General features: G+C 37.0%; 1 protein-coding gene across 6 annotated transcripts in view; it reads left to right on the forward strand.

The window, feature by feature from the left end:
- Positions 1-15,201, forward strand: part of large1 (LARGE xylosyl- and glucuronyltransferase 1) — a 255,549-nt gene that overhangs the window by 181,021 nt on the left and 59,327 nt on the right. For all 6 annotated transcript variants that reach the window (XM_062065690.1, XM_062065693.1, XM_062065692.1 and 3 more), the window contains one exon: positions 12,968-13,091. In XM_062065690.1, coding sequence (XP_061921674.1) covers positions 12,968-13,091 — 124 coding nt within the window. The remainder of the gene's footprint in view (positions 1-12,967; positions 13,092-15,201) is intronic.

The following is a 15,201-nucleotide window of genomic DNA, read 5'->3' on the forward strand; positions in this document are numbered from 1 at the left end:
ACACTTTTATTTGATTTATTATTGAACTTGATGCAAGTTATAACACTTTTATTTGATTTATTATTGAACTTGATGCAAGTTATAACACTTTTATTTGATTTATTATTGAACTTGATGCAAGTTTTAACACTTATTTGATTTATTATTGAACTTGATGCAAGTTATAACACTTTTTTTTATTTATTATTGAACTTGATGCAAGTTATAACACTTTTATTTGATTTATTATTGAACTTGATGCAAGTTATAACACTTTTTTTGATTTATTATTGAACTTGATGCAAGTTATAACACTTTTTTTTATTTATTATTGAACTTGATGCAAGTTATAACACTTTTATTTGATTTATTATTGAACTTGATGCAAGTTATAACACTTTTTTTAATTTATTATTGAACTTGATGCAAGTTATAACACTTTTATTTGATTTATTATTGAACTTGATGCAAGTTATAACACTTTTTTTGATTTATCATTGAACTTGATGCAAGTTATAACACTTTTATTTGATTTATTATTGAACTCGATGCAAGTTATAACACTTTTTTTGATTTATTATTGAACTTGATGCAAGTTATAACACTTTTATTTGATTTATTATTGAACTTGATGCAAGTTATAACACTTTTATTTGATTTATTATTGAACTTGATGCAAGTTATAACACTTTTTTTTTATTTATTATTGAACTTGATGCAAGTTATAACACTTTTATTTGATTTATTATTGAACTTGATGCAAGTTATAACACTTTTTTTGATTTATTATTGAACTTGATGCAAGTTATAACACTTTTATTTGATTTATTATTGAACTTGATGCAAGTTATAACACTTGTTTTTATTTATTATTGAACTTGATGCAAGTTATAACACTTTTTTTGATTTATTATTGAACTTGATGCAAGTTATAACACTTTTGTTTTATTTATTATTGAACTTGATGCAAGTTATTTTATTTGATATTGAACTTGATGCAAGTTATACCAGAGCTGCACTGTTATTTTATTTATTATTGAACTTGATGTTAGTTTATGTTATTGAGTTTGAATGTATACAACGTGATGTTACTTGATGTTCAATAAATTTGAAAATGTTAAGCTTGGCATTAGCGTTCTGTTGGGGCGATGGGGGCAGGTGGGGCTTGAAAACTCCCCCTTGTCCAAAGTGGGGGATGACAAAAAAAGTTTGAGAACCACTGGATTAAACATTGGGTTTACATTGCCCATAGAGGTTTTGAATCATTTCCCTGATTTACCATGTTTCTTGTCAGCTCTTAAAACACACGTTTATTCACTGACTGATAAAAACAAGCTGAGCAAGAGTTCTTTATTTATTAATTTTTTTTGTTATATCTTAAATATTTTTAGGTTTGTAGTTGCTTTTATCAGTCTATTTTATATATATATATATATATATATATATATATATATATATATATATATATATATATATATATATATATATATATATATATATATATATATATATATATATATATTTAAACCTGTTAGATGTTTTTATTTATTTTATTTTATTTATTAGTTTATCAAAATTGTACAGCACTTTGTGGCAGCTTGAGCTGTTGTTTGAAGGTGCTTTATAAACAAACCTTGACCTTGTCGTTTATCCGAACTAATATTTACAGCTGCGGTTTATATAGCCTGTTTTTTAACTGAACTTCTCAACTACTCAGTGGCCTAGTTGGTTAGAGTGTCCGCCCTGAGATCGGTATACCAAAGACTATAAAAATGGGACCCATTACCTCCCTGCTTGGCACTCAGAATCAAGGGTTGGAATTGGGGGTTGAATCACCAAAAATGATCGTGCGGCCTCCGCTGCTGCTCACTGCTCCCCTCACCTCCCAGGGGGTGAACAAGGAGATCGGTCAAATGCAGAGGACAAATTTCACCACACCGAGTGTGTGTGTGACAATCATCGGTACTTTAACTTTGACTTACCGTATTTTTCGGACTATAAGTCGCAGTTTTTTTCATAGTTTGGCCGTGGGTGCGACGTATACTTCGGAGCGACTTATGTGTGAAATTATTAACACATTGTAAAATATCAAATAATATTATTTATCTCATTCGCGTGAGCGACGAAGCAAATGGCAGCCACACACACGTCAACACACACGTCAACCAATAAGAATTCGGCGGGGGCGGGTCATGGCAGAAGTGCATTGTGGGTTTTGGAATGCTAACTGCTATATGCTATATGCTACTGCCGGAGCTTTTAAAATAGTTCACATCAACGTTGGCGGTAAGTTATAAAAACTGAGAAGGGCTGAACTAAAATGGCACCGAAAAGGAAATCATATACTGCAGATTACAAGCTGGACGTAGTGAAATATGCAGCAGAAAACGGCGATCGAGCAGCAGAAAGAATGGACGCTAGCGCCGCATACCAGGAGCGACACCGAGGAGGAAGATTTGATGTTATTTAGCGATCGGGAGTGACAGATTGTTTGGTAAACGTATAACATGTTCTATATGTTATAGTTATTTGAATGACTCTTACCATAATATGTTACGTTAACATACAGTAACAGGCACGTTATCAGTTGGTTATTTGTGCGTCATATGGCGTATACTTATTCAGCCTGTTGTTCACTATTCTTTATTTATTTTAAATTGCCTTTCAAATGTCTATTCTTGGTGTTGGATTTTATCAAACAAATTTCCCCAAAAAATGCGACTTATACTCCAGTGCGACGTATATATGTTTTTTTTCTTCTTTATTGTGCATTTTCGGTCGGTGCGACGTATACTCCGGAGCGACTTATAGTCTGTAAAATACGGTAATTGTTCTGATTTGTCCAGAAACTACTGGCTGTCGCGTTATGATGTTGTTAGAAATAAGAATGTTTGACATCATGTTTCGCTTCCCACCCCTACAAAAGGTCAATATTGGTTTCATGTTAATAGATTATATATTTGTAGTGATCTACTGCTGCCCTTGTTTCCACTGGCAATTCTATTATAGTGAAACATTATTTCACTATACAAGCCCAAACAATCCTGACCTCATTTTGGAAACAGAAAGAAAATACAGGAAAACTGTATGCATCTAATTTCCGTTCCTCGTTTTAATTCCTGTTCCCAACATTCTTTTTAAGGGGAATGGTCAAAAATATACTATTCTTACAATGCAATTTTCGAGCAGTATATCCATAATCAATCTTTTCAACTTAAATATACATGCCATGAAGTTTCTTTCCAAAGGAATATACTTTCACAAAAGTTTAACTTTATTTTTGAATACCTCATAAAAAAAACCACATATCCTGTTGTTTAAATCTTAGAGATAGAGATGTTCTAATCTGTATTTTATGCTGCCGATTCCTAAACCAATCGTCCATTATTGAAATTGGCTTATACTGATCAAACGTAATTTTTGGAATGTATTTATGGTAAATGCTATTGACAGCGTAACAATGTAAACACAATATTGTAACTAGTTCCTTATTTTCTTTTACTACATCCAGTTGTTTGATGGAAACAAAGTCAATAAAACACAATAACATAACAAAAGCAAAAACTACCATCTCATTTAAATCTTTTGTTTTTTTGCCTTCAAAGTCCTCCTGTGTCCGGCAGGGCCTCATATCCTGAGCGTGTAAACATTAACAAAAAGAAAAAGAAAAAAAGATTTGGGGGAAAATAAAACTATCGACCTAATTGCTCCAGTATAGATCGTATACTGATACTGCTCTTGGTATTAACACTACCGATGTATGGATCGATCCGTCTTCCTGTTACCGACAGCAATCAAGCAACCTAAGAATTTTTGTTGTGTTATCATCTCTTTAACACTTATTATTCTACATGTTAATTTCCTGTTAATATAAGCTTATTTTCTGTTGTAACGCTCTTCCATCTACATTTCTTGAACTTTACTAAGCACTTATTTCTTGTGTTGAGTCTAGTGGCTAGCTTAGCTATTAGCTTGCCTGCTCCTGCTTGCCCTTCCTCTGTGTTACATGTTTAGTCTCGTCCTGTCCTTCCAGTGATAATAGAACTTAAGAACTGGAGGATTATTGAAGGGAGCAGCTGTACACGCTGTGCGGAGGTGCGGTTAGCTGTTAACCACCTGTATAGTAGCTTATTCTTCCTGTCGACATTATCGAAAATAGGAATCTACATTTAAAAAATGTGGTCGATCCGGGGAAAGTTGGATTGAAAGACCCAGTTCACGATGCCCAACTCTACTTACCGGGTCTGTGGTCCACGAAATAAATTAACTATTAACTGGTTTCTCTAAATTGGCCTGGGTGTTCTGTCTGTCTGCTACCCAACGCTACATTACACTTCCTCATTCGCCACCAACACGGTGTGTTCAAGACCATGGGGAAAAAGGAACATCATCACACACTAACATACACATAAACACCAGCAGGTAGTTACAGTATGAATGAATATATATATATATATATATATATATATATATATATATATATATATATATACACTACCGTTCAAAAGTTTGGGGTCACATTGAAATTTCCTTATTTTTGAAGGAAAAGTACTGTACTTTTCAATGAAGATAACTTAAAACTAGTCTTAACTTTAAAGAAACACACTCTGTACATTGCTAATGTGGTAAATGACTATTCTAGCTGCAAATGTCTGGTTTTTGGTGCAATATCTACATAGGTGTATAGAGGCAACTATCACTCCAATGTTCTAATGGTACAATGTGTTTGCTCATTGGCTCAGAAGGCTAATTAATGATTAAAAAACCCTTGTGCAATCATGTTCACACATCTGAAAACAGTTTAGCTCGTTACAGAAGCTACAAAACTGACCTTCCTTTGAGCAGATTGAGTTTCTGGAGCATCACATTTGTGGGGTCAATTAAACGCTCAAAATGCCCAGAAAAAGAGAACTTTCATCTGAAACTCGACAGTCTATTCTTGTTCTTAGAAATGAAGGCTATTCCACAAAATTGTTTGGGTGACCCCAAACTTTTGAACGGTAGTGTATATATATATATATATATATATATATATATATATATATATATATACTGTATATATATACTGTATGTATTAGAATTTTGGTTTCATCTGACACCACATGGACAAAGATAAGACCTTCTGGAGGAAAGTTCTGTGGTCAGATAAAAAAAAAATTGAGCTGTTTGGCCACAATACCCAGCAATATGTTTGGAGGAGAAAAGGTGAGGCCTTTAATCCCAGGAACACCAGCTCTACCGTCAAGCATGGTGGTGGTAGTATTATGCTCTGGGCCTGTTTTGCTGCCAATGGAACTGGTGCTTTACAGAGAGTAAATGGGACAATAAAAAAGGAGGATTACCTCCAAATTCTTCAGGACAACCTGAAATCATCAACCCGGAGGTTGGGTCTTGGGCGCAGTTGGGTGTTCCAACAAGACAATGACCCCAAACATACGTCAAAAGTGGTAAAGAAATGGCTAAATCAGGCCAAAATTAATGTTTTAGAATGGCCTTCCCAAAGTCCTGACTTAAACGTGTGGACAATGCTAAAGAAACAAGTCAATGTCAGAAAACCAACAAATTTAGCTGAACTGCACCAATTTTGTCAAGAGGAGTGGTCAAAAATTCAACCAGAAGCTTGCCAGAAGCTTGTGGATGGCTACCAAAAGTGCCTTATTGCAGTGAAACTTGCCAATGGACTTACAACCAAATATTAACATTGCTGTATGTATACTTTTGACCCAGCAGATTTGGTCACATTTTCAGTAGACTTATAATACATTCATAAAAGAACCAAACTTTATGAATGTTTTTTGTGACCAACAAGTATGTGCTCCAATCACTCTATCACAAAAAAATAAGAGTTGTAGAAATTACTGGAAACTCACGACAGCCATGACATTATGTTCTTTACAAGTGTATGTAAACTTTTGACCACGACTGTATATATAGTTTATTATTTGCGCACTATTTGCTAGCGATGCACCAACCATTCGGCCGCTGAAAAAAGACGTACTTTAATCACCGGAACAGTGCTGCCGAAACCGGTTGTTGTGATGACGTACAGCACGATGTGGACATACCGATGTATTCAAGATATATCCGTGGACAGCGATCAACAAAATGATGACAGCGGTGGCTTTTAATGAAGCACGAAGCAAGTGTGATGTCAGACTCGGGTTTTGTCGCGGACAGAGCGCGACCAGTAACACCAGAAATAGATGCTAGATTAGTTGCTAGGCAATTGTATTAAAGAAAGAGTAACTAAAAGGAATATAGAAAAAACACTTCTCAATAAGTACAATAAGCAGCAACATTTGAAAAATACAGCAAAATGATATGAGAAAAATAATTAATACCATAATACTTAATTATGTAATGCTTTACACTATCAATACTATAATTAATAACAGATTTATCTTTTCGTGTATTTATATCTATTTTTTTCTTTTAAAGAAAATATGTGCATTATTGCAAATAATATGACATCAAATTGACCACGCCCCCATCGCCAAAGTTATGTTGGCAATCTCGGGGAAACCCTGACATGAGTTAACAGCTCTAGTTAACATTCATTAGGATCGGACTGTAATTTGACATTGAGCTCAGAGAACTTGCTTTTCCTGCTTACTCTTTACTTCTAAATAAAACTGATTGCTCAGTTTTAGTTTTGTTAACTTTGTTGAAATGTTGTGCTTTTTAAGGTTAAAGTTACAAAGAAAATTACAAATACTGACAAAAAAAATATTCATAAAATCTCAAGATTATAAAACGTTCTTGAAAAAATGAGGTCTCAAATTATTGTATAGATAAAACCTTTGCTGCAACTTTCTGAAAAAGCTGTCGCAAACTCAGAGAGCAATTACAAAAAAAGCCTGAGAAATCCTGAGAGGCCTTGCTCCAAATCATAATAACAGTTTTAAAATAGGAAGTTATATGGCGTTGTTCCTCGTTTGTCAGCATTAATTGGTTCCGGACATGACCGCGATGTGGTGAAGCCGCAATATTTGAAGAGCGTTGTGGCGAGGTGACGACTGTATAATGAATTTTCCAAATATAAAGAATAAGAGCCTCTGTCCAGCTATTGTTTTGCTCCTATTAACTTCCTGTCTTCTTAGTAGTTTAGATGGATAAACGCCCCAACTATTACAAATTGCATCATTGCTTTTGGGACTATTGTATATGCTTTGCAAACTGACATATTTCTTTAGTTAGCCTCACATTTAATGCCAGTTTTCTAAAGACTACCCATTTCTTTACTTCCAGGTATTTTCCTCATTTACTATCTCCCTTCCTGATCGGGTATGCAGAGTACATAGCACAGGTTTAGCTGTCTGTCTCTTCTCATTTATTCCAATTATTTGACCTATCTTTAACTCGCCCACCAAACGTCTTCCCTTATTGTTGTTCAAGAAAGAACCAGCTGAAGCATATCGATCGCGTAATCAGCCAACGGACTGCTATTACTTATTTGTTTCGTTCTAATTTGGCAGTGTTTATTGACTTGAGGAACCAGTAAATTACTCTGTTAGTGAGGCGTACATGAGCAGATACTTATTTGTTGCATTTTAAATTGGCAAACTCTGAATGAAGACACGAACACCTAAGCACTGACACGACGATGGGATTTTAACGGCGTGAGTGTGAAGGTTCTTGCTCAGAAACATCCTTTCTCCTTGCACTCGTAGATGACCAAAGTACTATAAATCAGTGCCCATGCTCCTTGGATGCAAGATAACATTCTGAAGATTAGATCGTCACGTGACGCTGATTATCTGGATGTACTGACACATTTGCTGCGAGTTCCCAGTAACATGAATAGTATATTGCTTTTGCTGACATTTTGCATCTCAGTTGTGCAGCTCGCAGACTTCCAGCACGTTGCAGCTGACACATTGATTCCCAAAGTCATTGAGAATACAACATCCCATGGTCCTTGCATCCTTTGTTAAATGCATTCAATTATATTCCTGATTTGGATGTTCTGAGTACCTATAGAGCACACACCATTCTCAACACACACAGGCTGATGTTTTCTAAAATGCATTTAACAGCATAAATCCCTTTAAGCTGTCTCATCTCATTTCAAAGGAGTCCCTTGATAAAAGATGCCGTTCCTTCTGGGTCAGAGTTTATTGTCTCCTCTGTACAAGCCTTGGCCGTCCTGTCTGATGAATCGCATCCTTCATGGCATTGTGTGTCCCCCAAGGCCTTAACGCACGCTCACGCCAAACAATAATATTTAAATTAGCAAAAACAATCTTCGCTAATGGTCTACGGAGTTGCTTGCTCTAGAGGTTTCATGCATATCACACTGTCTTCATCAGCAGATCAAGTTTGGCTACATCGTGCAAGTGTACAGGAGGGAACAAGGAGCAATTGGCTTGGTCCGCTACAGCAGTCGCCATGCTTACAATATTCCTGTAGTAACCATAATATAGTACAATAGTACCCCAATTTACAAGATTAATTGGTTCTGTGACGGAGCTCTTAACTCAAAACACTCATGTCTCAAATCAACATCTCCTATTGAGATTAATTGAAATCATTTTAATTGTAACCTGCCTTTTAAAAAGGTAAAACTTTTATATAATAAATATTTTGTAAAAACAATACAGTAGTGTGCTACTAACAACTTTAGTAGTTTTACGAAATAATGTAATAATAATCGACGTTATTTACCTAGGAGAGTGGACTTCTACGATTTCGCCTTTGAGCTGCTTTTCCTTCAAACACACCATCATCAGCTTCTCCATATTTTCATAGTAATTTTCATCCGCCATTCAGATATTTAAACATTTTGGCTGACGTTAGACTCAATCTGCTTCAGTATGGTGCAGAGATTAAGTGATCCGCTCGAACCGCTTTGGCAAGTTGCATTTTTGATGATTTATATATATATATATATATATATATATATATATATATATATATATATATATATATATATATATATATATATATATATATATATATATATATATATATATATATATATATATATACAGTCATGGTCAAAAGTTTACATACACCTGTGAAAAACATAATGTCATGGCTGTCTTGAGTTTCCAATAATTTCTACAACTTTTTATTTTTTTGTGATAGAGTTATTGGAGCACATACTTGTTTGTCACAAAAAACATTCATGAAGTTTGGTTCTTTTATTAATATATTATGGGTCTACTGAAAATGTGACCAAATCTGCTGGGTCAAAAGTATACATACAGCAACACACATTATCAATTTTGGTGATGTAGAAAAGTTACAATCAAATCCAATTAGCTTCATGGCATGGCCTCTTAACTTCATGTGAGTGATTATGATTGACAACACCTGTTGACTTCTCTGAGTCCATTTAAATAGGGCTCATGTGATGCAGTCATTAGACTCGGTTACAAACGCGACAATGGGAAAGTCACAGATCTGAAAAAATTAATCATTGACTTAAACAAGTCGGGAAAGTCACTTGGAGCCATTTCAAGAGCAACTGAGCAGACAATTGTTTGTAAGTATAAAGTGCATGGCACAGTTTTGTCACTGCCACTTTTAGGAAGAAAACGCAAGCTATCACCTGCTGCTGACAGAAAATTGGTCAGGATGATCAAGAGTCAACCAAACACCACCAAAAAGCAGGTCTGCAATGAATTGGAAGGTGCTGGAACACAGGTGTCATTGTCCACGGTCAAGCGTGTTTTGCATCGCCATGGACTGAGAGGCTACCATGCAAGAAGGAGGCCCTTGCTCCAGAAGCGACACCTTAAAGCTCGTCTAAAGTTTGCTGCTGATTACTTGGACAAAGATAAGACCTTCTGGAGGTCAGATGTGGTCAGATGAAACAAAAATCGAGCTGTTTTGCCACAATACCCAGCAATATGTTTGGAGGAGAAAAGGTGAGGCCTTTAATCCCAGGAACACCATACCTATCGTCAAGCCTGGTGGTGGTAGTATTATGCTCTTGGCCTGTTTTGCTGCCAATGGAATTGGTGCTTTACAGAGAGTAAATTCTTCAGGGCAACCTAAAATCTTTAGCCCGGAGGCTGGTCTTGGGCACAGTTGGGTGTTCCAACAGGACAATAACCCCAAACACGTCAAAAGTGGTAAAGGAATGACTAAATCAGGCTAGAATTAAGGTTTAAGAATGGCCTTCCCAAAGTCCTGGCTTAAACGTGTGGACAATGCTGAAGAAACAAATCCATGTCAGAAAACCAACAAATTTAGCTGAACTTCACGAAATTTGTCAAGAGGAGTGGTCAAAAATTCAACCAGAAGCTTGCCAGACGCTTGTGGATGGCTACCAAAAGTGCCTTATTGCAGTGAAACTTGCCAAGGGACTTGTAACCAAATATTAACATTGTTGTATGTATACTTTTGACCCAGCAGATTTGGTCACATTTTCAGTAGACCCATAATGAATTCATAAAAGAACCAAACTTCATGAATGTTTTTTGTGACCAACAAGTATGTGCTCCAATCACTCTATCACAAAAAAATAAGAGTTGTAGAAATTATTGGAAACTCAAGACAGCCATGACATTATGTTCTTTACAAGTGTATGTAAACTTTTGACCGCGACTGTATGTATTCAATGACTATCATTTGCTTTTTTTTTCTCAGCACTGCCCTTCACACTCACTTTCTTTTTTTCCGTGCTTGGAAAAACAAAGTCATGTCCATCTTTAGTTATAAGGTAATGCTAGCGAGTAAGACCTGATGTTTTGGTCACTGTTGCATTTACTACACTAATTAATGGAGGGGATGCAACTTAAAGCGTAACTATTAGCTGAGAGTGAGCTCTAGTCTCAAAACACTCTTATGTTGGGGCACTCTTAAAGGCCTACTGAAATTATTTTTTTTTATTTAAACGGGGATAGCAGATCCATTCTATGTGTCATACTTGATCATTTCGCGATATTGCCATATTTTTGCTGAAAGGATTTAGTAGAGAACATTGACGATAAAGTTCGCAACTTTTGGTCTCTGATAAAAAAAGCTTTGCCTGTACCGGAAGTAGCGTGACGTCGCAGGTTGAAAGGCTCCTCACATTTCCCCATTGTTTACACCAGCAGCGAGAGCGATTTGGACAGAGAAAGCGACGATTACCCCATTAATTTGAGCGAGGATGAAAGATTTGTGGATGAGGAACATGAGAGTGAAGGACTAGAGTGCAGTGCAGGACGTATCTTTATTCGCTCTGACCGTAACTTAGGTACAAGGGCTCATTGGATTCCACACTTTCTCCTTTTTCTATTGTGGATCACGGATTTGTATTTAAAACCACCTCGGATACTATATCCTCTTGAAAATGAGAGTAGAGAACGCAAAATGGACATTCACAGTAACTTTTATCTCCACGACAATACATCGGCGAAGCACTTTAGCTACGGAGCTAACGTGATAGCATCGGGCTTAACTGCAGATAGAAACAGAAGAAATAAACCCCTGACTGGAAGGATAGACAGAAAATCAATAATACTATTAAACCATGGACCTGTAACTACACGGTTAATGCTTTCCAGCCTGGCAAAGCTTAACAATGCTGTCGCTAACAACGCCATTGAAGCTAACTTAGCTACGGGACCTCACAGAGCTATGCTAAAAACATTAGCTATCCACCTACGCCAGCCAGCCCTCATTTGCTCATCAACACCCGTGCTCACCTGCGTTCCAGCGATCGACGGAGCAACGAAGGTCTTCACCCGATCATCGATGCGGTCGGCGGCTAGCGTCGGATAGCGCGTCTGCTATCCAAGTCAAAGTCCTCCTGGTTGTGTTGCTGCAGCCAGCCGCTAATACACCGATCCCACCTAAAGCTTTCTTCTTTGCAGTCTTCATTGTTCATTAAACAAATTGCAAAAGATTCACCAACACAGATGTCCAGAATACTGTGGAATTTTGCAATGAAAACCGAGCTTTTTGTATTGGGATACAATGTGTCCGAATACTTCCGTTTCAACCATTGACGTCACGCGCATACGTCATCATACATAGACGTTTTCAACCGGAAGTTTTGCGGGAAATTTAAAATGGCACTTTATAAGTTAACCCGGCCGTATTGGCATGTGTTGCAATGTTAAGATTTCATCATTGATATATAAACTATCAGACTGCGTAGTAGTAGTGGGTTTCAGTAGGCCTTTAAGTTGGGCTACCAGTGTAAATATTCAAAAACCATTTTGGAGATGCAAACACCTTTTTTCCGGAATTCCAAATCAGGGTAATTTTTCAGTTGTTAGAAATCTAATTTTGACTTGGGATGGTTACCAAAATTCAGTAACCCGACCAAAAAGAAATTAGCAATTTCAGTGCAAAACTAATGCAGACTCAACCACCTGCAACAAGTGATGAAGGTGATATTGTGCAAGTAAGGTCTTGTAAGAAGTACAGTATCCTGACAGACGCACAGAGTCTGACCCTCGTTTTAAACTTTATTAATGGCTTTAACTGGCCAACTGCAGTCCTCACTTTCAACACAGCAACACAACACTTCTCAATATGCACCAGTCATTTCGATTGAGGTGCATTCATGAACCCTGGAACTCTGAGCATCAACATGGCAACACTTTTTTTTTTCATATTCCGCATTCTGTATTGCTGCTGTTGGTTTTGCTGCAATAATTGTGACAATTTGTTGGATTTATTCCTCGGTTACTGCCTGAAATGCATTGCCATAGACTGTATTATTAATATGTAAAAGCAAGGTTAGTAAAAATCGCCTTTCAAAAATACATTACACGAGTTTCCCCATTCCTAAATAGCACCATTACTTATTGCTGTGAGAGCTAAGAGAAGTGTGTGTTGTGAGTCTAATGACTCCAACGACAGATTGTTACCTTTGGTGTCAGGAGAAAAACTTTTCAAAGTAGCATGTAAAATTGTGTATATGCTTTCTCCTCCGGTGTCACAATGCACTCTAATTTACCATCCGAGCATATTTGAAGTTGTAGAATGCTTTGAAGTTTTGGTGAAAGGGCGTAAAATGTACTTAAGCGTGTGTATGTGTCCACAGGCGGAACCCCCTCCATTTCCATTTCATCACAGACTCCATAGCTCAGCAAATCCTGTCCTCTCTGTTCCACACCTGGATGGTTCCTGCTGTTCGGGTCGACTTCTATGACGCAGATGAACTGAAGGTAACACACAGCATTACTTTCATAAGAGATCCTCAGGATATTTTGCACCATTACATTTTTGATATCCCTGTTGGCTTACTTTTGTTGGATGACTATAACTAAAACATTCTACAGGTTAGTAATTTTAAAATGAATTAAATTGTCTTTTATGTTCCTTGTATGAAACAATACACCAAAAACTGACATGTGTTCCTTGTGACTAAAAATACTATTAACTACCCCACATTGATCTTATAATTTCACATATAATAAAGAGTCATGCAAGGAATATCATCAGAAACTGCATGTTGCACTCACAAATGGCCAACATGGTGAGTGTGCAGCGATGGACACTTACCACTCTCCATAGTCACCATCTTGGTTCTGTGAGTAAATGCTCCGAGTGCTTAGCAATTCCTCTTTAGTGGCCTAGTGGTTAGAGTGTCCGCCCTGAGATCGGTAGGTCGTGAGTTCAAACCCCGGCCGAGTCATACCAAAGACTATAAAATGGGACCCATTACCTCCCTGCTTGGCACTCAGCATCAAGGGTTGGAATTGGGGGTTAAATCACCAAAAATGATTCCCGGGCGCGGCCACCGCTGCTGCCCACTGCTCCCCACTGCTCCCCTCACCTCCCAGGGGGTGATCAATGGTGATGGGTCAAATGCAGAGAATAATTTCGCCACACTTAGTGTGTGTGACAATCATTGGTACTTTAACTTAAACTTTAACTTTAATAAAGAGAATAAGAAGAAGCGGGTAAATATTGCAAAGTGTGCAACAATAGTAATCGGTTTGGGACAGCAGTAAAAATGTTTGCATTAACATAACTAAATACACAGTGTGAATACTACAATTATTGAACTATACTGATGTACAGTAAGTATTTGATTTAAGACACAGCACTGCATACAGTGAATCCGGAAAGTATTCACACATTCGATTTATCCACATTGTGTTATGTTACCACCTTATTCCAAAATGTAATACATCCATTTTGTACATAATTACAATGTGATTTTTTTATTTTAAATGTAGTAAAAATTAAAAAAAAAAAAAACACATGTACATACTATTTTAAAGCCTTTGGTCAATACTTTATTGATGCATCTTTGACAGCCTCAAGTATTTTTGAATACGATGCCACAAGCTTGGCACACCTATCTTTGGGCAGTTTTGCCCATTCCTCTTTGCAGCACCTCTCAAGCTCCATCAGGTTGGATGGGAAGTGTCGGTTTTCTTCCAGGATGTCTCTGTACATTGCTGCGTTCTTCTTAGTCTAGTCAGGGAGGTGACCAAGAACCCGATGGTCACTCTGTCAGAGCTACAGCATTTTTCTGTGGAGAGAGGAGAACCTTCCAGAAGGACAACCATCTCTGCAGCAATCCACCAATCAGGCCTGTATTGTATCGTGGCCAGACAGAAGCCATTTCTTAGTAAAACGTTTGCCTAAATGCACCTGAAAGACTCTCTCTCAGACCATGAGACACAAAATTATCTGGTCTGAGGAGACAAAACTTGGAACTCTTTGGCATGAATGCCAGGCATCATGTTTGGAGGAAACAAGGCACCATTTATCACCAGGCCAATACAATCCCTACAGTGAAGCATGGAGGGAGGGAAAGAAGAATTCAGCAATGTATAAAGACATCCTGGATGAAAACCAACGCTTCTCATCCAACCGGATGGAGTTTGAAAGGTACTGCAAAGAGGAATGGGCAAAACTGTCCAAAGATAGGTGTGCCAAGCTTGTGGCATTGTATTCAAAAAGACTTGAGACTGTAATTTCTGCCAAAGGTGCATCAACAAAGTATTGAGCAAAGGCTGTGAATAATTATGTGCATGTGATATTTGTAGTTGTTCTTTTTTAAATACATTTGCAAAATAAAATAAAAAATGCACATTGTCATTATGGGGTATCGTCCTTAGAATGTTGAGGACAAAAATGAATGTATTCCATTTTGAAATAAGGCTGTAACATAACATGTAGAGAAAGTAAAGCGCTGTGAATACTTTCTGGATGCACTGTATGTCACAAAATAGCAACAAAATTGGTTTGATTGCAATCATATTTTTCTGTAGTGCCAGAGTATTCCTCTGGATATCTTATTGACTTCCATTAAAATCTTTT

This window comes from Entelurus aequoreus, linkage group LG12, assembly GCF_033978785.1.
Source record: "Entelurus aequoreus isolate RoL-2023_Sb linkage group LG12, RoL_Eaeq_v1.1, whole genome shotgun sequence".
NCBI classification, from domain to species: Eukaryota; Metazoa; Chordata; class Actinopteri; order Syngnathiformes; family Syngnathidae; genus Entelurus; species Entelurus aequoreus.